The 24,423-nt window shown below is 42.0% G+C and overlaps 1 protein-coding gene across 2 annotated transcripts in view; it reads left to right on the plus strand.

Moving 5' to 3' along the window:
* LOC110367824 (coxsackievirus and adenovirus receptor homolog) overlaps positions 1 to 20,369 on the plus strand; it is a 52,677-nt gene extending 32,308 nt beyond the window's left edge. The window contains exons 1-3 of one of the 2 annotated variants that reach the window (XR_004929591.1): positions 14,665 to 15,090; positions 19,249 to 19,587; positions 20,199 to 20,369. Coding sequence is in view for 1 of the 2 variants with exons in the window: in XM_036132346.1 (XP_035988239.1) it covers positions 20,199 to 20,335 (137 nt within the window). In the remaining variant the exon portion in view is untranslated. Of the gene's footprint in view, positions 1 to 14,664; positions 15,091 to 19,248; positions 19,588 to 20,198 lie in introns of those variants that run through there. The other variant, XM_036132346.1, reaches the window with a different exon arrangement.
* The last annotated feature ends 4,054 nt before the right edge of the window (positions 20,370 to 24,423 follow it).

The raw sequence follows: 24,423 nt of genomic DNA on the forward strand, positions 1-24,423 counted from the left end.
TCGCTCTAACCGGACTGACGACTTCACAGTTCTGTGCCATGGTAAGAGACCTGTTGAACATCACGCCTGTTTGAAAGCTTGTCGGCTTTGATGCTTGCTACTTTGCGTGTGCGAAGTGCTTGCTGTTTGTGTGGCTATATTCTGTGGGGAATAATGAAGGACACAGTAATTCTAGCAGAAATAGTGTTTAAGAAGTGCTTGTTGTTTTGTGTTGCTGTATTCTGTGGGGAATAATAAATATGGGCACTATTATCCTAACAGAAACAGTGTTTGTGTTTTTTTTTGTGTGTTGGTGATCTCTTCCGAACCTGAATAAAGATTTCATAAAACAGTAGTGAAAAGTGAAGGAGCGCGAAGTTGGACATCATTCCGAAAAAAGGTTGATGCATTAATGATGTTTGTTGAAGCGCAGGAAAAGTTTCAGAAATGTAATTTGAAGACTGAACAGCAACTGATGGGAGAGTTTCATTGGAGACAGAACAGCTGGATGACGGTGAGTTTTGGAGCAAATTTTATTTTAAACCGTAGCCTAAAAGTCAGAAAGAGATTAGAAGTTGGGAAAAGTTGTTGGAAATTTGGGAGAGAATTAAACATCTGTTTGTGTGTCTGAAAAAGAAAAAGGGACGATAACTTTTGTAAGAGCATAATTTTAATTAGTGTCATCTATTGCAAAATAGCATATTAAAATGCCTAAATGAGTTTTTACACTTTGAGAAATAATATATAATTTGCGATTAAATGGTGTTTAAAAATGTTTCATTGTTAGATAGCCCTAGTTAGATATAATATACCAGACTCAAATCTGGATGTTCAAAAGAAAGTAGGAAACAGCCCACTAATAGCTTCTGATCATTATAGATCTGGGAATCACAAGTGAGCAGAACTGAAAGTTAAACATTAAAGGTTAAAAGGTAAAATGGAGCCTAATCGTGTTTGGCAAAAGGACAATGCTGCTGATTTGATAGATTTTGGTAACCCTGCATCTAGTCATGAGTCAGTTTTGGAGTTATCCTCAAATGAAGGTCTATGACAAATGTTAATGGCTTGCATCGTTTTACTATAGATACTGATACCGCAGAGCGGCAGAAATTAGCAGGAATGGAAAGTATTAAGGGAAAATCAAAGGACGGACCCCAAAGTATTCATTATATGCAACAGAGCAGTTTCCCTTGTCTACTTCAGCAGAGGTTCCTAAATTTGACTGTGACCCACAACAGCAACCGAAAAAATACATAAATCAGGCCGCAGAAGAATGGATCAAACACACAGGTGTGGATCCTAAAACAAATTGGTCCAATCTGGGTGAGTTATTTCAGAGAAGTAGTGTTAAAAGGTGTACCCTCTTCAGTATCTCAGCTGATGAACTTAAATCCTGATATGAATGGTTGTGAATACGCTCGCTGGAAAAAACATTTGGTACACTATTTGCATGTTGCTCAAAGGGAGGAGAGAAAGACAAAGCAAGAGGTAGAGGAATTACAAATTCATCCATACATCCATTTTCTGATCCGTTTAATCCCTCATGGGGTCACGGGGGTTGCTGGTGCCTATCTCCAGCGTTCACTGGGCGAGAGGTGGAGTACACCCTGGACAGGTCGCCAGTCTGTCGCAGGGGAGCACAGAGACAAACAGGACAAACAACAATTCATGCACACTCACACCTAAGGAGAATTTAGAGAAGCCAGTTAACCTAACAGTCATGTTTTTGGACTGTGGGAGGAAGCCAGAATACCCAGAGAGAACCCACGCATGCACAGGGAGAACAAACAAACTCCATGCAGAAAGACCCAGGGTCAGATTTGAACCCAGAACTTTCTTGCTGCAAGGCACCAGTGCTACACTATGCTCCACTGTGCAACCAAATTACAAATTAAATTACTAAAATTTTAGCTACTGGAAGCAAAGCGGAAAGTGAGTAAGAGAAAGCAAAAGATTGAACATGTGAATGTTTTAGTAGTTACATCTCATGGTGCTCCAACCCTGACGGTCCCACCTCAGTCTAATTTAATTCAAGGAGGGGTCTACCTCCTCCTGTTCTCTATCTCTCATTTAATTACAGGTCTGTTGGTCCTGGACATGGAGGCAGATGGCAGTATTGTGGGCAGTATGAGCGTGGGCAAAGGAGCACGAGGCCAAAAGGACGAGGCATATATGGCAGAACTTTACGAACATCCACCGCCGTCTGCTACAACTTTGGTGCCCAGGGACATTGGGCAAGGGACTGTAGTTAATCTTACCCCACCGCCAAGTCAGCCTGGCTCAGAGTCACCAAATCCTAACATGAGCTCACCTCCAAAAAGTCAGTGTGCCAGCATGGGGGATAATACTCCCCATGAACAATGTTTACACACCATGAGAAGGATGGCTTGAATTTTCAGCACATACCGGAGCCACATATTCCATCAGATTCTGAGTTGTGGACTGAGACTTTGTCACTGAGATGCTCCTCAGAGGAATAACAGCTTCTGCCATTGCAACACACGGGGGAAGGGTTGCTCACATCTATTGGGACTGTGAACAGAGTGTGCAGCATCTGGTGTTCTTTCATATGTTCCACCCATACAAGCCTTGAATGCAAAGTCCAAGGTTCCTACCTACCTTCATCTGACCTGCCAAATGTTAATCTGAATCTATCACAGGAACCACACAGACTGGTAATAACAATCTTTAAGGTAAAACACAGACAGTTACTAGTGGGACTATCTCAGTGACGTGCGGTAGGGTTCATAGCTGGTGAGGCACTGACGTTATCAGAGTCAAATATACAAATATATACACTCTACAGAGTAGACTCATTGCAAAGTGTTGAAGTAGTATCTGCTGGGTAGTTTAACCTGCTGTCAGATACAGACATGTTTGCTCTTCATTTAGTGCTTAGAGCCACTCAGTGTTTTATACTCCAGTGCTTTTCCTCATTTTTAGGACTACCTGGGAATTCATCTAATGATTAAAATAACATTAGAAAAGCTTGTTTAGATTAGGCTCTGGGAAGCTGATTGTGACAAAAAAAGGTTTACATGAACTGAGTGAAGTTTATCAAAAATCTATCTGCTTTCTGCCAATAATCAGATTTTACATTTTTAATTAAACCCGTCATCCTGTATCTGACACATCTGCAGAAAGTCACTTTGTTCAGCTCTGCTACTCTGAAACATGCTAAGGGTTATAATCTGTAAATCTTAGGTTTGAATAGAAGAACTTTAGTCCAGATAATATTAATCAAACACCCTTTAGACCGTCTCAATAAACTCCGGCTAGAGGAGGGAGTCTGTTTTTGTAAATGTCACCCTTTCACCAGCAGGCGGCGTATGGAGATGTTTTAACATGACAGCGTTAATTTGATATCAAATAGATAGACGCCTCATGGACTGGCACAGCCTACTGTAGCTGATGTTTGAGTGCGGCCGCCATCTTGGGTGGGTCTGTTGCGCACCCCGGTGCATTTATTTGTACTTAGGAAGCTGTTTGCTTTTAACAACAGTGCCAGCGTCCATGTTTTTTCCTACTATCTGTCTGAGAAACTGGAACGCAGTATGGCGGCGATGTTGTTCTCTGGGACTCGGTAGTTCCGACCTCTGAGGCAAAAGAAACGCACCATTAGTCTGACTTTCCTCTCGAAAAGTCTGAGCATTTAAAACTGTTGTGTCTAACATGGCAGCTTGACCTAAAACAAATATTACATGTAGCAGCTGCAACTCTGAACCGAACAAATTGTTAGGCAGATCTAGTCCCCCTGTATTTTTATTTTTTTCTGTAGCATCTTTAAGCTGATACAAGGGGGTTTATCTTTCCTAAGAAATTTTTGGGAATGCTTTCTTAACTCTGCTGGGACACTGATTGAAGCTGTCTGGTCAGGTGAGACACCTGACACCAAAGTACACTAGGAAGTGTACTTTGGTGGTTAAATGGTCACTTTTAGTTTTTATTCACAGAGAGAAAACACAAAGCAAACCAGAACCAGAAACCAAGGCAAGGCAGGTTTATTTGTAGCACATTTCACTAACAAGACGATTCAAAGTGCTGAACAGGACCAGCAGAAAAGAAAGAAAACATTACAGAGGAACACTGCAGTGAAATAGCAGCAGCAGGTCAGATATCAGACAAGTTGGACTATAAGCTAAAACATTAACGTTTAAAAGCAACGCTAAACTAACAGGTTTAAAGGAACTCAGGCTTTCTGCATTTTTAAAGTTTTCTGGGAGTTTGTTCCAGATCAGTGGAGCATAGGAACTAAATGCTGCTTCTCCATGTCTGGTTCTGGTTCTGGTTCTGCAGAGCAGGCTGGAGCCAGAAGACCTGAGTGGTCTGGAGGGTTGATGCCCTGATAACAAGTCTGTGATGGATTTAGGTGCTAATTCAGGGATTTATAGACCAACAGAAGGATTTTAAAGTCTATTCTCTGAGATCCAGGGAGCCATGGAAGGACTTCAGAACCGGGTCCATGTTCTCTACGTTCTTAGTCTTAGTGAGGACTTCAGAACCGGGTCCATGTTCTCTACATTATTTGTCTTAGTGGAAGGACTTCAGAACCGGGTCCATGTTCTCTACGTTCTTAGTCTTAGTGGAAGGACTTCAGAACCGGGTCCATGTTCTCTACGTTCTTAGTCTTAGTGGAAGGACTTCAGAACCGGGTCCATGTTCTCTACGTTCTTAGTCTTAGTGAGGACTTCAGAACCGGGTCCATGTTCTCTACGTTCTTAGTCTTAGTGAGGACTTCAGAACCGGGTCCATGTTCTCTACATTCTTAGTCTTAGTAAGGATGTGGGCAGCAGCGTTCTGGATCAGCTGCAGCTGTCTGATCCACTTTTTAGGCAGGTCTGTGAAAACACCGTTGCAATGATCAGTTCTACTAAAGATAAACATTGATTAGTTTTTCCATATCCTGCTGAGACATCAGTCCTTTAATCCTGGAAATGTTCTTCAGTTGCTAGAAGGTCCACTTTGTAATTGTCTTTAGATGGAGGTTCAGGTCCAACACTACTCCCAGATTTTAGGCCTGATCAGTGGTTTCTAGCTGAAGCAGCTGAAGCTGTGTGCTAAGAATGGTTCTGGATCTGTTTATGGAACTGATGTGTCCAGTGGGGCAACACCAAATGTAAATGTAATGGCTACTTAGTAAGTTTTTCAGAACCATAATATCCAGGTGGGTTTGATGGGAAACAAAGAATGAAGATGATAACATCAAGGATCCATGGTGCCTCTGTCTATTCCATAAACCACGGTCAGGATGCACGGCGTCATGAACTCTTTTAAATGTATTTGGACTAAAACTGTGATGAACTCAAATCAACAGAGAGACGCTGGTTCAACAGCCTTTTGCTGCTGTTCACCATTTTACCAGCAGGGGGCAGAGCGACGTCTCTGGGTCACTGAGTCTCAGCTGTGACTCTGCTGCTGTTTGCTGATGATCTGTCCCTGATGGAGGTCTTCTGTCTCTGATGGAGGTCTTCTGTCCCTGAGGGAGGTCTTCTGTCTCTGATGGAGGTCTTCTGTCTCTGATGGAGGTCTTCTGTCCCTGAGGGAGGTCTTCTGTCCCTGATGGAGGTATTCTGTCCTCACAGCTGAGTAAACTTTAGATGTAGACGTCTCTGAGGAATAAAACACAGATCACTGCAGAGGTTAAAAACGAGTTTTCACATTTCTACAACGTCAGAGAGAAAGTTATCTGGGGCATTGTAGCTGTTTGGGGTTGTGGTGCAGCTGGTTCTGCCTAAATATATCTGCTGGATGTTTGTCTGAAACAGAAAAGATGCCACTGCTGCTGAAACCCACAGTGCCGAGCAGACAGATCCGTCTCAATATATCCACCAGTTACCACCACCAGACCACCCTTGAAGCTGTGACATGAAGAAATGTTCTGTGGTGAGATCAGGTTCTGGTCAGATGTAACCAGAACCTTCCTGGAATCAACAGCATGAAGCTGAGACCTAAACAAACCACATCAAGCTGATGTAACACATCCAGGAGGAAGAGAGTAATGTCTGATAAAACTCTGATGACTGAAATCATTTATATCGAAGTCAGAGTGAAACGTTTCTGCTCAGTTCTGAGTGTTCACCATCAGTCCTGCAGATAAAGCTGAGCTGTTGACATATCCGGGGTTGGGGGGGGGGATGCGCGTCTGGCGTAGCAAGGGTGTTTGCCCGTTCTACCTGCCTCCCTGTACAGGTTGGCTACCTTGAGGTTTCTATCCATCTCAGTATTGTGATAACTGAACACAGATTTCCTTCTCTCATGTCTGCTCTACTCTTTCCAAAAAAGTAAAAAACAAGCATATTGCTCTACTCAAACTGAAAAGCAGAAGATGGCAGTGCCCTAAGCGGCACACTGAGCGACTGCTGCTCGTACTGCAGACAACCTGTAAGCAATTCTACAAAATATCCTACCTGGCATGCTACAAACTATACATCGATCCAGTTATGACTGCCAGCGCCTGCTGGAGTTACGGTCATCAAGTGTTCTTGGACTCGTAACTACAACTGTTCCACATTGTTCATGTAGCTTCAGAGTGCTTTGGGCACACATCCCAGAGGTTCACATGCAGTGGTCTCGCCGATCAGCACAAGCCGGATGAGCAGCAAGCGTAAGTGGTGTGATCGGCAGAGGAAGCGTGGCTGTCGAGGTGGACTAATAGCTAAGCTAAAAGCTAACCCCTACAAACTGCTGCTTCCTTCCATCCTGATGTCCAACGTCTGCTTACTGGACAACAAAAATAGATCACCTACAACTTGAACTCTCTTCAAAGAGGGAGTTTAGGAACTGCTGCGCTCTCATCCTAACAGATACATGGCTTAACTCATCGATACAGGACAACGCTGTTAGCCTGGAGGGGCTCGCTGCTTTCTGCACCATCAGAAACAGTGTACTAAGCGGTGAATCTTGCTAAGGTCGTCTGTGTCTGCCTGCCACAGTTCTGTCTGTTTCCTGAGCCCCAGGCATAGTTCTGCCTGTTCTGGTGATTCTCCATCCTGCATGGCTCGGTCTGGTTTCTCTCTGCCTGTCTCGTCTGGTCTCTGGCTCGTCTCTGGCTGTCTGCACCATCTGCCTTGACACTCCCATCAAACCAAGCCAAACTCAACCTGGACTCATCAGTTAAGACTGTCACTGCCTGCCTTGTAGTCCAGTATTCATCCCTTCAATAAACCTTTTAAACATTAACTCTGTGTTGGCTGAATGCCGGGTTCACCTTTAGAAAATCATTACACAGGGAGTTTCCTGTTGTTAGCATCACTGCTATTTATGTGCCTCCCAGCACTATTACAAAAGAGGCTATGAGTGTTCTCTATCAGACTATCACTGAGCAGCAATCTGCACACACAGAGGGTGTTTTCATCATTGCTGGGGATTTTAACCAGTCCAATATGAAGACTGTTCTCCCTCATTTCAAACAACATGTGGATTTTCCAACACTCTAGACTTTGTTTACACCAATATAAAAGACGCATTCAGAGCAGCCCCCTGCCCCCACCTCGGCTCTTCAGACCACCTTTCTGTGATGCTAATTCCTGCATACAGGCCCCTGCTGATCAGAGCTAAACTTGTAGTGAGGCAGATGAGCGTGTGGACTGAGGGAGCCATGGAGGCACTCCAGGACTGTTTTGAGTGCTCTGACTGGGACACGTTCAAAGCTGCAGAAACTTATGAGGACATGATCAACATTGATGAGTACACCATGACTGTGTTAGCCTACATCAACAAATGCATTAAGGACGTCAGAACCACCAAGACCATCATCACCCGGGCGAATCAACGTCCCTGGATCACTGTGGAGGTTCATCAAGCGCTAAAAGCTCGGAACTCAGCCTTCAAGTCTGGTGACAAGGAGGCTCTGAGGACAGCGAGAGCCCCAGTGGGTGAAGGCATGCAAGGCAAGGCAAATTTATTTATATAGCACAATTCAGTACAGGGACAATGCAAAGTGCTTTACATGATTAAAATATAGCAAATTAAAACAGAATAAAAGCAAGTAGGAATAAAATGTAGATAGAAATTAGAAAAAAAAGTGGTGATTCAGTTAACTAGAACAGTTGAAGGTAGTGATGGGTCCGGCAACACCGATGCGTCGGCGCATGTGTCGGTCTCATAGAGCGAAACCCGTGTCGATGTGTGTATTGCTACGGAAAAGTCACGTGACCGATACAGGAACTGTTTCGGTCACGTGACCAATACAGCACAGCAGCGCGCACAGCAAAGCTTATGCTGCGCAGTAAATCAAATCCAAGCTGAACTGTAAACAAAATAACGGTTAATAATGGTTAATTTTTAACTATTTTGCAACTCTGGTGTGATGGTGTACCACAGTCTCGCTCTGTGAGCGCCAGGTGCTGATCGGAGCGCACCACTGATGGATGGGTTCTGCAACGCTTTTTTGGTTGGGCGGGTTGAGCTGTGCGTCTTTGTTCTGAGCGTCGTTTCAGAAAAAAACGGCTGATCTACACTGAGTAGAAAGCTGCTACTCTGATTAGTTTTTCCTCCCTTTGTCATACTCAGCATGTCCGATTTCAGAACAGATGATATCAGTCAGGTAACTAAACACAGCGCCCGATCAACCATTTGTAAAAAAATAAAAAAGCCAGTCCACAAGCATCCTCCTTCACATTATTTATTGACTGTATCTAAAAAAAAAATCAAATATATGTTTAATTCAAATGAAAATATAAAATAATACAATGCAACATACAATGATTTAAATTGTATTGTGTATACTTGGTCATCAAATCAGTGTCAGTTAACTCTGTCAATCAGGTTGCCTGTAGGGATTTTTAAGGTCCAGCAGGTGTCAGTATTCAGTGACACAGTATCGGCACAGAGTTGCAATGTGTCAAAATGTTTCATGACGCCTCGTCGACCCATCACTAGTTGAAGGCAATCCTAAACAAATGTGTTTTTAATCTTGATTTAAAGGAACTCAGGCTTTCCACACTTTTACAGTTTTCTGGAAGTTTGTTCCAGATAAGTGGAGCATAGGAACTAAATGCTGCTTCTCCATGTTTAGTTCTGGTTCTAGGTATGCAGAGCAGGCTGGAGCCAGAAGACCTGAGTGGTCTGGAGGGTTTATACGCTGATAACAAGTCTGTGATGTATTTAGGTGCTAAGCCATTCAGGGATTTATAGACTAACAGAAGTATTTTAAAGTCTATTCTCTGAGATACAGGGAGCCAGTGTAAGGACTTTAGAACTGGGGTTATTATGTGCTCTACTTTCTTAGTCTTAGTGAGGACGCGGGCAGCAGCGTTCTGGATCAGCTGCAGCTGTCTGGTCCACTTTTTAGGAAGTCCTGTGAAAACACCGTTGCAGTAATCTATTCGACTAAAAATAAATGCATGGATTATTTTTTCCAGATCCTGCTGAGACATTAGTCCTTTAATCCTAGAAATGTTCTTCAGGTGATAGAAAGCCGACATTGTAACTGTCTTTAGGTCAGCTGGCTGGTGTCCTCACAGACATTTTTAACACCTCGCTGGACCAAGCCACAGTGCCAGCATGCTTTAAGTCTGCCTCCATCATTCTGGTGCCGAAGAAACCTCAAGTCACCTGTTTCAACGACTACCGGCCTGTTGCACTGACTCCCATCATGATGAAGTGCTTTGAAAGGCTGGTAAAGGAACACATTATCTCCAGTCTCCCCCCAACACTCGACCCATTCCAGTTTGCCTACCGACGGAACCGCTCCACTGAGGACGTCGTCTCCCCCGCTATTCAGCGTTGCCAATATTAAACAAAATTGATGCCTTTTTTGCACCACTATTTTTGCACTTTAAACATTCTTCTGCACACTTTTTTAAAAACTGTTTTTCTTCTGCACTGTGATGTTATTTTGTTTCCATTGCAATCTCATTACATTGTCGTAAGCTGTGTGCAATGAAATTTCGTTCTGTATGCACTCTGTTTATACAAAATGACAATAAAGTTGTCGAAGTCTAAGTTTAAGCCACAATGGGACCTGCACCACAACCCCCCAGCCCCCAAAACAACATGTCCCGTTCCTCGTTTAGCTTCACGCTTCCATGTGAAACAGGAACAGGAAACACAATGACCTCAGAGCTGAATAACTACAGCCTGCCAGCATGTTCCAACAGCTCTCTATCATCTGCTGACACACACCAGAGACGGGACGAGGCCTCCGCAGTGAAAAACCAAGTTGTTGTGTTGAACAAGTCTTCACCTGCATCTTAGCTGCAATACTGAGCATCCAGCAGCAGTAAAGGTCAGGAGGACCCGGCTCACCAACCCCAGGCGGACAGACAAAGGCGTGGGGTCAACCACACCTCCTCACTAAGACCAACATTTCTTTGGTCTCCTTCCTCACGGTCACTCTCATCAGCATCTGAATCACTCTGAAGATGAGACTCAGCAGAAAGATTCAGGCTAAGAGATCTCTGAGAGACTCTGAGGATCTTTGTGAAGACGGCACTGATCTGCTTTAAAGGCACCTTTAGTATTTCAGCTTTGTTCTTTTCACATTTTACAGAGTTAGAGAGTAAAAGCCTGAAGTCTGCCTCACCTTCATGGTTCCTCTTGATAAAGTGGAGAACCAGCAGAACCAGCAGAACCAGTAAGAGCAGAGAGACACCAGCATTGAAGAACGTGAGACACTGGATGCTGTGGAGAAGAGACTGGTAATCAGGAGGAAAGGTGGATGATGGAGGAGGAGGAGGGGTGGATGGAGGAGGAGGAGGGGTGGTGGGTCTCCCTGAAATGAACCAAAGGTAAATGTTTAGTTCTGGTCTCATGATGAAGGTTGAAGCAGACAGAGAAGCTGCTGACCTGAGACAGAGATGCTGCTGGATGGAGACTCTCCATGAGCGCTGATGCTACACCTGTAGAGGCCTTCATCAGAGCTGGTCACATGGTGGAGGGTCATGTGACCTGCAGGCTCAGTCCTGATGAGGGAGCCATCTTTATAGAAAGCAGCTGGGAGGTTGGAGGGAGCGGTCTTTGTGTGACAGCTCAGAGTGACGTCATCTCCCTCCATCACAGGGAGGACAGGACTCTGCAGGATCACTGATCCACCTCAACACAGAGACAAACTACAGCATTTCATCCATTTCCACACAGCTTCATCAACACTAACTCCACAGTCTGATCTTACCAGTGACAGTGAGCTGGATGCTGCTGCTGCTGGCTGCTCCCTCTCTCCACTCACACCAGTACACTCCACTGTCTGGTTGGAGGAGGAAGTTCATGTTACAGGTAGAACCAACTGGTTTCCCCCATGTATCTCCACACTGAGTCCTGGTTTCTCTGGTTGTCTTCCTCCTCACAGTCCATCCAGCAGAGCTGTCCTCCTCACAGCTCAGAGACACAGAGTCTCCTTCAAATAACTGAGATCTGCTGGGACTCACAGTCACACCAGCTGCTGGAATAAAGAAACAGATGCTTGATTTTATTCTCACAGATCCAAAGTCCTTCAACATCTGGTTACTGAATACTACAACCAGAGCTGGATGGAGGGAATGTCCTTTTCAGGGTTTTAACACATGCAGTTTAACTAGTTCTACGTAAATTAATAATTAAAGGCAGCGTTTCATTATTTTAGAGGCTATAATGACAGATTAGAAAGGAAAATTTTCCCTTTAACGCTTAGAACTCCTTCCCTTCATCCATAGAGTCACATATAGACGTAATAATCCAGACAGATAACCCTGTGGATTATTTCAGTGTGAAACAGGAAGGTAACTAACCTTGGGTTGTTGTGCAGCACGGCATCACAGCAAGAACTAAGGAGAAGAAGAAAACCTTCAAAACGTGAATTACTACGTGTAATGTCCTTCCACTTGTACCAAAATGTCCCAATTAAAATTAATAGTAGAGTCAGTAGCTGTGTTTAATGCTCTTTTGTATTTAACGACACAGAGCCAGTCGTGCCTCGGTTGGCTGCTGCCTTGCGCTTGAATTCAGGTTCAGGTAAAATTACGTTACATGTAATTCAGGTGCAGACTTCTTAAGGAACTTGTAAAATCAGGGGCTTCAGCTCAGATCGATTATTCCTTCTCTCCCCTCTAAAGGAGCCATTTACAGTCTTTATTTATTCATTTCCCCCACTGTTTATCCCTCGCGCGCAGTGCACCAGCAGCTGGATCATGCTTAAAGACGCAGCATGAACCCCAAGTGCTGCAACTGAGGGGAAAATGTTGGACCGTATATAGGCTGGATGAAACTCTGCCTCATTCACAAATTAGACCAACATGGATAGAATAATGATAATCTGTAGAGTTTTTATTGCCTGGATGTGAATCTGATCATTCCTTTTATAATCAACTACAATATTTTCTTATCTAGTGAGCTCTGCATAGGGCCCAATGTAATTCACCCAGCGTGATGGGAGACTTGTTTTAGGGAAACTATGGTTGTAGCTCACTGTCTGCCTTGCTGTAGTTTTATAGAATAAATCATCTGCCGATAAGTTATTGATCTGGAAAAGCCAAATCTGAAACCACAGAAAAACATTTCAGATCCCAAATGTACAGCGTTCTAATTCTTCCAGTCTATTAGCAGCTTCCCTTAAGAGGTCTGACACTGAACGTCTGCCTGCTGAGTTTGACATTACTAAACAATTCTTTAGTGCGGGGAAAAGCCATGTAGATTTGACCGATGCAGTAAAATGCTAACCAACCAATGGGAAGAAGTTAAGCCCTTAAGACACAGACCCTCCTCATTTGCATAATGAGGCAGAAATGCATACAGAAATGTAAAAAGGACAGGCAGAAATAAATAGCATCACAGAAATATTTAGGGTAAAAAATTTACAATGGAAGAATAAAACAGACCAAAATATTATAACATGCACATAAAAAAATAAGTAATCAATCAATAAATAAGGTAATTATTACAAAGGCGAATAAATAAAGAAGCTAATTAAAAGAGATATATACATTTATGTCTCATGGTATAATTTAATTTTTACCTACATTTATTTGTTTATTGTAATTTTTGGTGACAATTAATTGTATGCTTATTTATTTACTGAGCATTTATTTATTTATGTATTTATTTTAAATATGGTAGACTTGGTCCTCCATACAAAAGGAGGAAAAGGTACATCATGTATATACAGTGTCTCCACATATATACAGTGGATCAAAAAAATAATAAAAATAAAAAAAAAATACAAAAAGGAAATAAAGCAGAGATTTCGTCTTGTCTTTATGTTCAAAGACCAGGAATTTATCTTTGGCTTTAGGCACTCACAGCATCACCACTGATCACATTGATGACAGGGGTGTAGTCCACAAAGTTCAGGGGTTTTACTCCTGGGTCTGCTGAGGTTCAGTCATTTGTGCAGATAGAGAAGATAGAGATAAAGAAGAGTGAATAGGTCGGTTATTTAACAAGACCACACACTCTGTTTGACTTGGGAATCCATTTAGAAGAAGTTGCTCCAGGGTGAAGTACCTGAGCAGTGAGCAGTCAGCTAGCTCCTAGGGGAAACAGCCGTTGTTTGTGAAAGCAGCCATGTTTAGGCTGTGGAAGCGGAGTCCTCCACTCGGCCACCCTGGTGTATCTCCTTCTTGTGAGGTTCTGTGCAGGTTGCAGCGGATATATTCAGATCATCTTTCCTCTTAGCTTGACCCGGCCGTGTTACACGTGGAAGAAGAAGGGGTCTTCACTGTGCAGCATATTAAATTTTTATTTATTTTCTGTGAAAACATGAATAGCAACATCAGTTCACTTTTGCTACATCACGCTGTCTGACGTCTTACTCGTTTCACAACTGCATGCGCCAGCTGCAGATTTCTAATAGACGCAAATCATATAAAACATACCATGGATCATTTCAGGGAGACCCACCACCCCTCCTCCTCCTCCATCCACCTGTCCTCCTCCATCATCCACCTTTCCTCCTGATTACCAGTCTCTTCTCCACAGCATCCAGTGTCTCACGTTCTTCAGTGCTGGTGTCTCTCTGCTCTTACTGGTTATGCTGGTTCTGTTCAGACCAACCTCACGTCGCACGGCAATATGTTACCCCGTGTTCGCCCACATCATGTGTCATCTTTACATATCTGTACAATATGAATTTTACTTTTTCTCTTACCTGTGAAAACATGCATAGCAACATCAGTTCACTTTCGCTACATCTCATCTGCGATCACGCTGTCTGACATCTTACTCGTTTCACAACTGCATGCGCCAGCTGCAGATACCTAATAAGACGCAGCACCCCCTGCTGACCAGATGTTTCCACAGTCACACACATACGTAACACACGAGTCAAAAATAAAAAATATAATTGGGGGTACACTGTAAATTGTCTTTGCAATAAACTGTCTGTTAGCACCAAATTGTTTCTGCAAACACCTTATGCCAAAGCTGCAGGAGAGGAGGCCGCTCCATGCCGTCTTGACTCAGCTTCCCTGCACCAACCTGGCTGGCACTGGCAATGCTCGTAGCTGTCTGAACCCATCCGGACCCAGGTGGCTGTCTCCCCGGTGTGACCCACTCATCACGATGGCTCACAGCCAAAGAGATGAGAGTGTTTTCCCCAATGCGGCTACTCATCAGGCAAAAGAAAGTGTTTGACAGTGGCCAGGGCCTTTAAACAGTGATCCTGCTGTGAGAACGGTCCCCTAACAGCTCATAAATGTCTCACATTTCAGTAGCTTTAGCCTTTAGTCTGAACACACAAAGTCCAGTTTGTGGTCAGGTAGCCCAACCCTGTCATGGTTTAAGCATTTTTTACTTTAGGATTAAAATAATGAAGCATTAAATTTAATTAATTTAAACTGTTAAAAATGTCAGTTAACAAATTCCTGTTTTACCTGTCTGGGTGTGTTTTTTTTCTACTGGTTTAAGTCTGTTCTTTTAATGTTTAGCCTGATCCTACATATAAACATACACTAGAATATATAGTTCTGACTATTAACATTTTTTAAGTTTTTTAATCAGAGTTTGTGAATCTAGCTGCCTTAGAAATGCTGAAGCAGTCTTTTTTGTAAGGTTGGACTTCCAGGAGCAGGAAGCCTCAAAACTGGGTTATCTGCTGCTGTTGAGACAAGTCTGATCCTCTCCACATGGCTGCTTCAACGCTGCTGCAGCTGCTGGTTCTGGTTCTGGTATCAGGATGTTCTTCTGGGTCGGACATTCCTGGTAAGTACCAGCTAAACATGGAATCTATTATCATATTGTCTGTTGTGGCTCCAAGTAAACTGGTGAAGGTGGATTTTTATAGAAAGGTTTACAGCTTTAGGCTTTGATCTTTCTTGCTTTTTAGGGCTAAAGTTCTGTCTAAATGGACCCAGATTCTGGACCCAAATCATCACCAGGTCTGTTAGACCAGATTAACCGGGCTGAAGACATGGAGGAAGCATAATCTGAATTAAAACTCAGCTCCAGACATTTACAGTTTTTTCTAGTTTTTCATTTTTCATGGAAACATAAGTTCTGCATGTTTTTCTCCTTAGGAAAATAAAACTTATTGCCTGAAATTTAGACATATTTATATATTTTATAAACATTTTGTAGTGCATCAGAGCAAAACAACAAATTAAACATTTAAGGCTATTTTATCCGTGTTGTTGTGCAATTATACACGGTTTAATGTTTATTAAATAACTCTCTGTCTGTTAAGTATTGTCTGGTGATGATCAGCTCTTAAGCTGACATCAAGACAATGGTTGAAAGGGATGAATTCGAGCACTAGCGATCTTTTAACAGCAAAACCTGCACACACATAGAATAAAGGAGTGACAACTTCTTTTCAAGTTCAAGAATTTAATAACAGAAATAAAATGAACTTCCAGAGAACATCGCTATGTAATGCTATTTATCTGAATTAACACTATATTTCGATTAACAAATCCTCTCTACTAGGCTAATGAAACTTAACTAAACTACTAAGCAAAATGAAGATAAAAAAGAAGCAATAGAACTATTTACATGCAAAAATAACAAAAGACAAAACAAAAGTGGTTGATCATAATCAGAATAATTCAGTGAATCCTTGTTCACTGCAGATCTGATTACAAAAAGCATGGAATGGAGTAAAAAAACATTTGGGATGTGTTTCAATCCATTCACAATGCAAAGCCCAAGTTAACCAGAACATTATTTTGAGTAAATAATATTCTAAAGACTGATTTGCTCAGTAAAATCCTTTAACTTCAGAATCGCTTGCCTTTGTTTATGCGATTCTATCTCCGGGTGCTAGGGGTTGCTGTAGCCTTCAGTCGCTAGATCGGTTAAAGTCTAAAAGTTATCAAAATTGCCTTTAAACCGACATTAATATTCAATATTAATGCGGGAATAAGGCTCATAGCTCGATCGGCCGACGGCGGAGCAGAACGGTTAAGCTTTATGATTTAAAACGAGCTCCTTTGAATGTCCAGGAATTGGAAGCTACCAGAAGCTAATACCATTTTGGCTAGCGGGTTTTCGGCATTAACTTTAAAGACTTTAGCTTTAGTCATAATGAGTGGGCTAGATAACGTAAACATTAATGTCCCCTCAATGTATGAAACACATGTGGAGATAACCTTTGTTGTAACCATAAAAACACACTCGACAATGACATGGTACCGAATGCTAGCAATTAGCTATCTCGTTAGCCCTTTGTCTTAAAGCCACCATGTGTTCAAACGATTTACAAAACATTTCCAAACGAAACCATTTAACTTCTCCCTCAGCCCTCTGCCCAACCTGTCTTATGCCTCGTGTGTGTCGTTCCACTTTGGCCATTCCAGGAAGGAGCACCAAGAAGGAGGGAGAATCTTTGCTCTGTTCAGCACCGGGCAAGCCTCGGGTTCTGCGGCCTAGCAGAACCCTCAATGTATACAGGGAGGTCCTCCATCGAAGCAGGCAAATGAGTTTGGCAGATTCTGGATCAAGCGTGGCTGGTCTAGGCACATTCCTTCAGATGTCCCAGACAGAGGAGACCATGTAGCCTCAAGGTTCAGCCAGCCTCCCTCTCCTCCTTTTGTCTAAAGGAGGGAGGAGGTGACGGCTGGTAGCTTTGTCCTGGAGACGTGGTTTGCAGCTTGGGAGTCTGAAGAAGTCTGAAGAGGCTGCAGAAAAGGTTCTGAGAAGTGGGGGTGATTACAGAAGCACCCTGCTGAGAGAGAGGGGCCGTCCTTTCTGCCTGTGTCCCCTCTGTGGCTGTTGGGGGTCTCATGTCTGGAGCAGGGTGGAATTCCTTTGTCACCTCTTCCATATTAATGTTCAGAATTCAATCTGACATCAATTATTCCTCATGGCGGTAATATAGCACAACAGGGTCTATTGGAAATGAAGGGTAGCATAGCATTGTTTTGGCTCTTTTATACAAATACTTCTTCATGTAAACATCCTAAAGAAACAGTATCCATTAAATCCATTAAATTAAAACCAGCTATACATTTCTTGTGTTTTACTTTATTTTTCAACTAAGTATTACATCAGCCATCTAAGACATGTTTCAGGTGGAACCTTTGTTTTTCTTAGTTATTAGATAATTAATGGCATTTTTAACTGATGTCCTTTAAAACATTAATCTAAAGCACTTTTGTAAATGATGAATTATTCTTCATGACTTTAATATAATGTGAATGTGTCAGAACAAAGCCCAGAACCAACAAGGCAACTAAACCAAAGCTTTAGATTTGTCACTAGAAATTAACTGGAGGTAAATTCGTCCCCTTCAGCTTTTAATAAGTGTCTGATTTTTAAGTGGCTAATCTAAGAATTTCCTTTATAAGTCACTTATTGTAATCATACGGTTTCATTTTCCTTCTAACTCTTACAAGGACTTTTTGAAGGCTTAAACATGCATGAAAACTCAAACGAGACCAAAAGTTGTTCCCCTGTGTGAAATAGCAAGTTTTAATGTAACTAAAAACGGGCATGGACAAACTACTCTACAGCGGTCTAAGATTGGGGTAGCTTTTTTGTTACCAACATTAATTATAATGTGTGGCAGCGTTGACAGTAGAAAGGAAGTTTCTTCACAGAAATGAATAATGCATTCCTTCTCATATCCATCCAGTGGGCTGCTTGTCCACACAGGCTCCTGGTGCGCTGCTGTTTTTCTCCAGCAGCCATTGGGTGAGGGGTGTGTTCACCTTGGAAAGGTTCCCACTTCAACATGAAGACACACAGGACAAACACGCATGGTCACATGGTACAAGAGCAATGTAGAGAGCCCACATAACCTAACAGTCATGTTTTTAAGCAGTGAAGGGAAGCCAGAGTACCCAGATAGAACCCATGTATGCAGAGGGAGACAGATGGAAACTCCATGCAGAAAGGCCCTAGGCCTGGGATTCAAACCCAGGACCTTCTTGATGCAAGGCAGCAGGGCCCAGGGTTTCACCTGGCAGTGGCCGTTCATTTCCAACAGTCCCTCCTACATCAGACACATTTAAACATGTAAACAAAGTCCACGAGACATTCAGATCAGTCATGTGCTAGTTAAAGCCTGGCTTTACATCAAGCCTTTAAAAGTGTTTGGAAAACTAAGAACCTCTAAAACTGGATCACAGCATGAAGATTGAAGGCTAAAGACAGAAAGGTGATGTTTTTAAGGAGAGAGAGTCCACTGGGTCCCCCTGTCCTGTTCTCTCTGTCCATAGCTGCTGCTGGACAGCTGAGCTTAGCTTCAGACAAACGTTGTGGAGCTTCTTTGATTTCTACAAGCTTGATTACTCTCAGGATTTGATCTTTGCTGGTTTTGGACAGATTCACAGACCGGTGTCCTGGCTTTAATTTCTACTTTCTCTGTTAGTCGAGTGGAGCTGCTAAACTCTCACTTAACAAAAAGTGGGATAGTAAATTTAATTAAGTGTGCTTAAGTACAAGCATAGATCTTAGTATTAATATACTTAGTATAAGACTGTTTAAACGTTTCAGTATAAATCAATCATCAATCAAATTATATAGTATATGACATATTGTTTATGTCATTTTGGAGCGATTCACAGACCAGTGTCCTGCCTTTAATTTCTCTGTTACTGGAGTGGAGGTGTTGAGCTCTCCCTTAACAAAAAGTAGGGTACTAGAAGTAAATTTCATTAAGTAGGTTTAAATACGAGCTTAAATCTTAGTATTAATATACTTAGTATAAGACTTCTGTTTATACTTTTCAGTATAAATCAAGAATATGTCATTATACCATTACATATTAGATGAAATGTAGTTTATAAAGAGTAAACTTCAACTACACTGCCTTATTATAAGTATGAAATAAGTATACTGGTACTACCATAAATAAACTACTTTTAATTGAGCTCTACTTTGACCTCTGACTTCTGCTCTGTCTTGTTTCCTGTCCTGCAGGCCAGAAAAATATCACAGCAATACTTGGACAGAACATCGTTCTGCCATGTCGAGCTGCAGACAACAAACCTGTCATTGTACTAGACTGGACCAGGAGCAATCCGGGGTTACAGGGGGTCTTTCTTTTTCGAGATAACACTGACTTTGATAACCAGCATGAACAGTTTAAGAACCGGGTGGAACTGCAAGACAGACAGATGAAGAATGGAGACGTGTCCTTGGTTCTGAAGAATGTGACGGCTGCTGACAGAGGGACATATAAATGTAGAATTATCCAACGTGGAATAGTGAGTGCTGCCACGCCAATCTGCATCATCAACCTGGACTTTATTAAATCACGTAAGTCAATTGTGTCTGATTGTCTGGATCAGAGGTTTCAGCAGTTTCCCTGTTGCTGAAGTGAGCCTGTTTGTCTCCAGGGTCTCGTCTTTAGTCTTGATCTGTACTTTATTCAAGAATATGATGTTAGGACTGGAGATAGACCAGAAAAATCGTTTTGTCCTTCAGCTCAGCTTCTCCTTCACCACATCAGCCAAGACAAACTATTCTTCTTGGAGATGAAGCTAAGATGTTTCCATCCATATCTTACTTTCTCCTGTAAAAAGGACAATTGAACCGTCTCCTTACGGCAGAAACTCAGGGATCAGGTAACCCTCTCTGGTTGAGGCTCAGGGTTAGAGCAGCTGATTTTCATCCTGGACTGCAGTGGTGGCTGGGAATCAGTCTAGCTGGAGGTCCAAACATGAAGATATGTGGATATGTGGATCTAGATGGTGCAGGAAAATTTCTTCCTGTAGAACTAAAGAAACATGAGTCTGCCTTCTGTGGCCCACATTAAGCTTGTTTCCAGAGATCTGATCCCAGCATAGATAACCTGAGGCTGCAGTTGATTCAGATGTTCTTCAGTCACCTCCTAGCTGATCATACTCACACCTGGTTCTCCTCTACAGGCAGCAGACTTCTCCTGGGAAACAACACAGGGTCAGGACTGGGAAATGGAGGAAATGAAGCTGGATCTCCTGGACTACTGATTGGGCTGACAGTTTATCTTCATCTGAGTGTCAGATTTTGGTTTTGTGATTTTTGAAGTCATGCATGAAGATAAAGTTTGCCTCCTGCTAAATAATGTATATATATTTTTATATGTACCCTAAGTCGGAGTTTCCTGATGTTTAAGGAACAAAAAAGTAGTAAATCAGGTTAAGTGTTCAAATTAAGATTTTTCTGGACTCGGGAAACATTTTTCATCTAAACGGTCGTCTTGGATTTAAATTATCAAACAGATTTAGGTTAAAGGTTAAGCAGGATTTTAGGGACTTTAGATGTTTTTTCAAAGCGTCTGAACAGTCATATCACATATTATCAATATGTTACGTCACTCTCCTGGTTCCAACTGCACATCCACACACAGTAGTAGCAGCTAGCACTCCATAAAAGACCGTTGGTAAGAGCAGCGCTGCTTTCTTCTAACCTTACTTAGTCTCGCTATCATGTGGTCTCAATATTGTTGGTTCCCATTGCTCAGCAGCTTTGGTCCGGTCTGGCAGTGTAGCATTAAGAATTGTTTCAATGCCAAAAAGAGCCCAACAGATTTTATTTTCACAAGTGGAGCCTTACTGCTTTAACCATAGAGCTCTGCTAGATTTATCAGAATCAGAATCAGACATACTTTAATAATCCCAGAGGGACCTTGCTTTTGTTACACGCTCCAGAAATACACACACACACATATATATATATATATAGATATATTTCTATATCTATATATATATATATGTGTGTGTGTGTGTGTGTGTGTACATAAGTATAACTATGAATCCAAGTAAAGTGATAGTGACATATATGCAAGAAGCATTATTAGAGTTTATGCTGGGACTATTTCATGTTCAATAGACACAGAAACAGGAAGGCAGAAAAGGAAAAATTGAGACAAATAGATTAGACAAAAAGGCTAAAAGGTCTGAGGGCCATCTTCAGTTAATTGTGCCTAAGACGAGGCTTTTAACCAGAGGGGACAGAGCCTTTTCTGTAGTGTAGTGTGAATTGCATAAAACACTTTTGTCACTGCCGGCAATCCAGTCTTTTCGCCTTTCTTTTACGAATTAATCCCATTTCTTTCGGACCTTTTGATCCTTCGGCCAAGAATGTAGCGTTACTTTCTGGGCTGCACTAGACCGCGGTAAAGTTGGTTTGACATTGTACATTCAAGCTCCGCGGAGTCAGTGGAGCACTCTTGAGAAACAAAAATCAAATCAGATTTGTTGACGGTCCCACCGCGCATGGGAGGAGGGAGTAGCTGAGAGACGCTGGCCGAAATCGGAGTCCTTCAACCGGATCAACCGTGAGCTAGATCCCGCTGACTCCGTGGAGCTTGAATGTCCAATATAAAACCAACTTCACCGCGGTCTGCACTACAGCCACCAACTACGTACCTAGAAGGCATTTCATCTTGTAATTAGTTTGGCAATTTTTTTTAAAAGCGCTTGCTCAAAGTAGACGTGGATCAGCAGATTTGGTGTGTGAAAGAAGATACTGGAAAACATCCATATATCCTTGTTCGCCGTACTGGTTGTACAATGTAAACGCTTGTGTGTTTCTATGCAAGTTCGCTTCGCGCATTCTCGGTGTTCTTGAACTGACGTCACACGTCGGAGGCAGCACTCAAACACGGAATACCATAATCGGTGTAAAAAATGCGCGATATTTCATATTTAAACTTAATTTGAACACTTTTGATACATGAATATTAAAAGTTTACCTTGTTCTGGAAGTCATTCAATGGTTTATAGAATATTTTTTTCAGTCCAAGAGTTAGACTTTAATAAAATTGCTCAAAGTTTATCAGAAAAAAAGTTAACTTGCTTTTAAATTAAAAAATTTTTTAACTAGAAAAATGTTATGTAAGTTTTGCGTTAAGTTAAATATTGTTGAAGGTAATCTTGGCTGCTGTATCTTGTCTGTCTGGCAGGTGTTTTTGGGTTAGAGCAGTGGTTTTTAATAGGTGAGGCGCCCCTGGGGGGCGTCAAAGAGTCACAGGGGAGGCGCGAAGAATGTGCTGGAGAAGAAGATATTTGTGGCTTTTGTTTGAGCGCGCAGGAACCAATCCAAGCGCGCAGTGAGAACACGCGCCCGCTCAAAACCGGTCTGGCACGCATTCATCTGTGAAAAACTCTTCTCAACCCACGCTCTGTCCTTGCGCTCAGTTCCATCTCTGCTCACGCGCTGGACCTGCTCATTGAACGCTCAACACTAGCTGTCTCTTTTCTTTCCAGCTTCTGGGAGGTGATGCAAAACTTTATTCTGATCATAATCATTGTCATTGTCATCATTATTTAAAGAGCACTTTAACACAAGGGAAAACAAAGTGCCAAACATCAGAAATACATCAGATGAGAAATAATATCTAATAAAATGCTTGGTTGTTAAAATATTGTGTATAATTAGCCTAAAAATGTAAATCTGAATATGGATGTGTTGACGCTGTTAAATTCAGGTTATCTTTTTTATTATTATTTCAGTTGACGTCTCCTGTTGACGTGAGTTCAGGTTGACATTGGCATCTGTTTAGTTCAGTTTGTCTGCTGTGGAAAACAATAGTTTATGAATTTGCTCTAATGACAGTTCAATTTTAAAAGTAGGCCCTCTGTCTGTGATGTTTCAGTAAAGGTAGCCTGTAAGATGGAAATATTTGGATGGATATTTTATGAATAGGCCTTTTTTATGAATGTACTTTGTTAAAAGAAATACAATAAAAAACATGTATTGGGCTATCAGTTGTTTTTGAAACACAGCATTCCAGGAACAGAAAAGAAAGATGCATTTGCTGCAAGGACTTGCGTGGGGTAGGTTTGTGGTTGGGGTGGGGGGGGGTGTATTTTTACCTATTCCTAGGGGAGGCTCACCTTCAACGAATTTGAAAACCCCTGGGTTAGAGTAAAATGAGTCCATAGAACCACAGGAGGCTTTTTCAGCTGCTTCTTGTGCGACTTGTTTCTAAAATGTCACTTCACATTGCGCTTTGTAAAAAACAAAAAATAACTTTATAAAAGTTTTTTGAGAATCACCTTTCTCTGGCCTCAACCAGTTAGAGCCCGTTCTCATGTCCATTTTGCAGCTGCATTAATTTTTAATTTATTGACGTAGTTTCCTTAATAATCTGCATGCATCAAAATCCTTGTGATTTTATTTAAGGAGTGTCCTGGTGAGCAGCTGCTCCTGAGGTGGAGCTGCTGCATATTGACTGCAGCTCTGCCTTCTATGTTTCAGAAAAACACATATGGAATATTTTATCTTATTTTACTTTTTCCAAATTGGACCCAGTCAAATGTGGGACATTGTTGCAGATTATGACCCTTCAAAAAAAAAGGCATCATGCTAAATTAGCCTGAGCTAGTGCGTTACATTTTCTTTGAGTTTTTAATATGATATAAAAGCAAATCATGAGGAGATCCCTGGTTGGTCACTGTGTTTATCAGCCAAGTTACTGAAAGCCAGGGAGTAAACGCTGCCAGGTAACATGGCCACAGGTGGGAAAAACTCATTATTTACTGCAGGAGCAGCGACAGACATATTTACCGAGGGAAGTTGTTGTCTGCTTTCTGACCTGCTGGTTCATAAATCCAAAGAAAACATTTGACCACCACTACTTTCATTCATACAATCTGTGGTCAGTTTGAGACGCTCCTCCAAAAGTTAAAATGATAAACACCGATAAACCTCAGACTGGCAGATCTCTGCTTTACAAAGACCCGCCCTACTCTCCTTCTGATTGGCTAATGGCTCCGCTAAGTTTCATTGGAGGAGCGCAGCCTCTGTCTAAAATCTTAAATAAAAAAATCTCGACGGAACTTTTTGCGCTGGTTTTCCAAATGTCGGAAATCCGTCGCAGCGACGGAGAACTTTAGCCCCTGACATATAAACACTGATGAGTTGAGGGAGTATTAAAGGAGAAGTCCGGTAAAAATTGAAACTGTTGAAAGTACTTTAAATATAAAATTATGACATACTTTTCAATAAATATTATGTTTTTTTAATTAAGAGTAATTTTCATTTGAAGGTCCTTTTATGGAAGAACAGTACTGCCTCCTCTCAGTTTGTGACGTCAGGTCGCGGGATCGGCTGTAGAGCAAGTCCCAATGCCCTATCTGTCCCCTTGTAAATAAATATCCATTTTCA

Source organism: Fundulus heteroclitus, unplaced genomic scaffold (assembly GCF_011125445.2).
Source record: "Fundulus heteroclitus isolate FHET01 unplaced genomic scaffold, MU-UCD_Fhet_4.1 scaffold_49, whole genome shotgun sequence".
NCBI classification, from domain to species: domain Eukaryota; kingdom Metazoa; phylum Chordata; class Actinopteri; order Cyprinodontiformes; family Fundulidae; genus Fundulus; species Fundulus heteroclitus.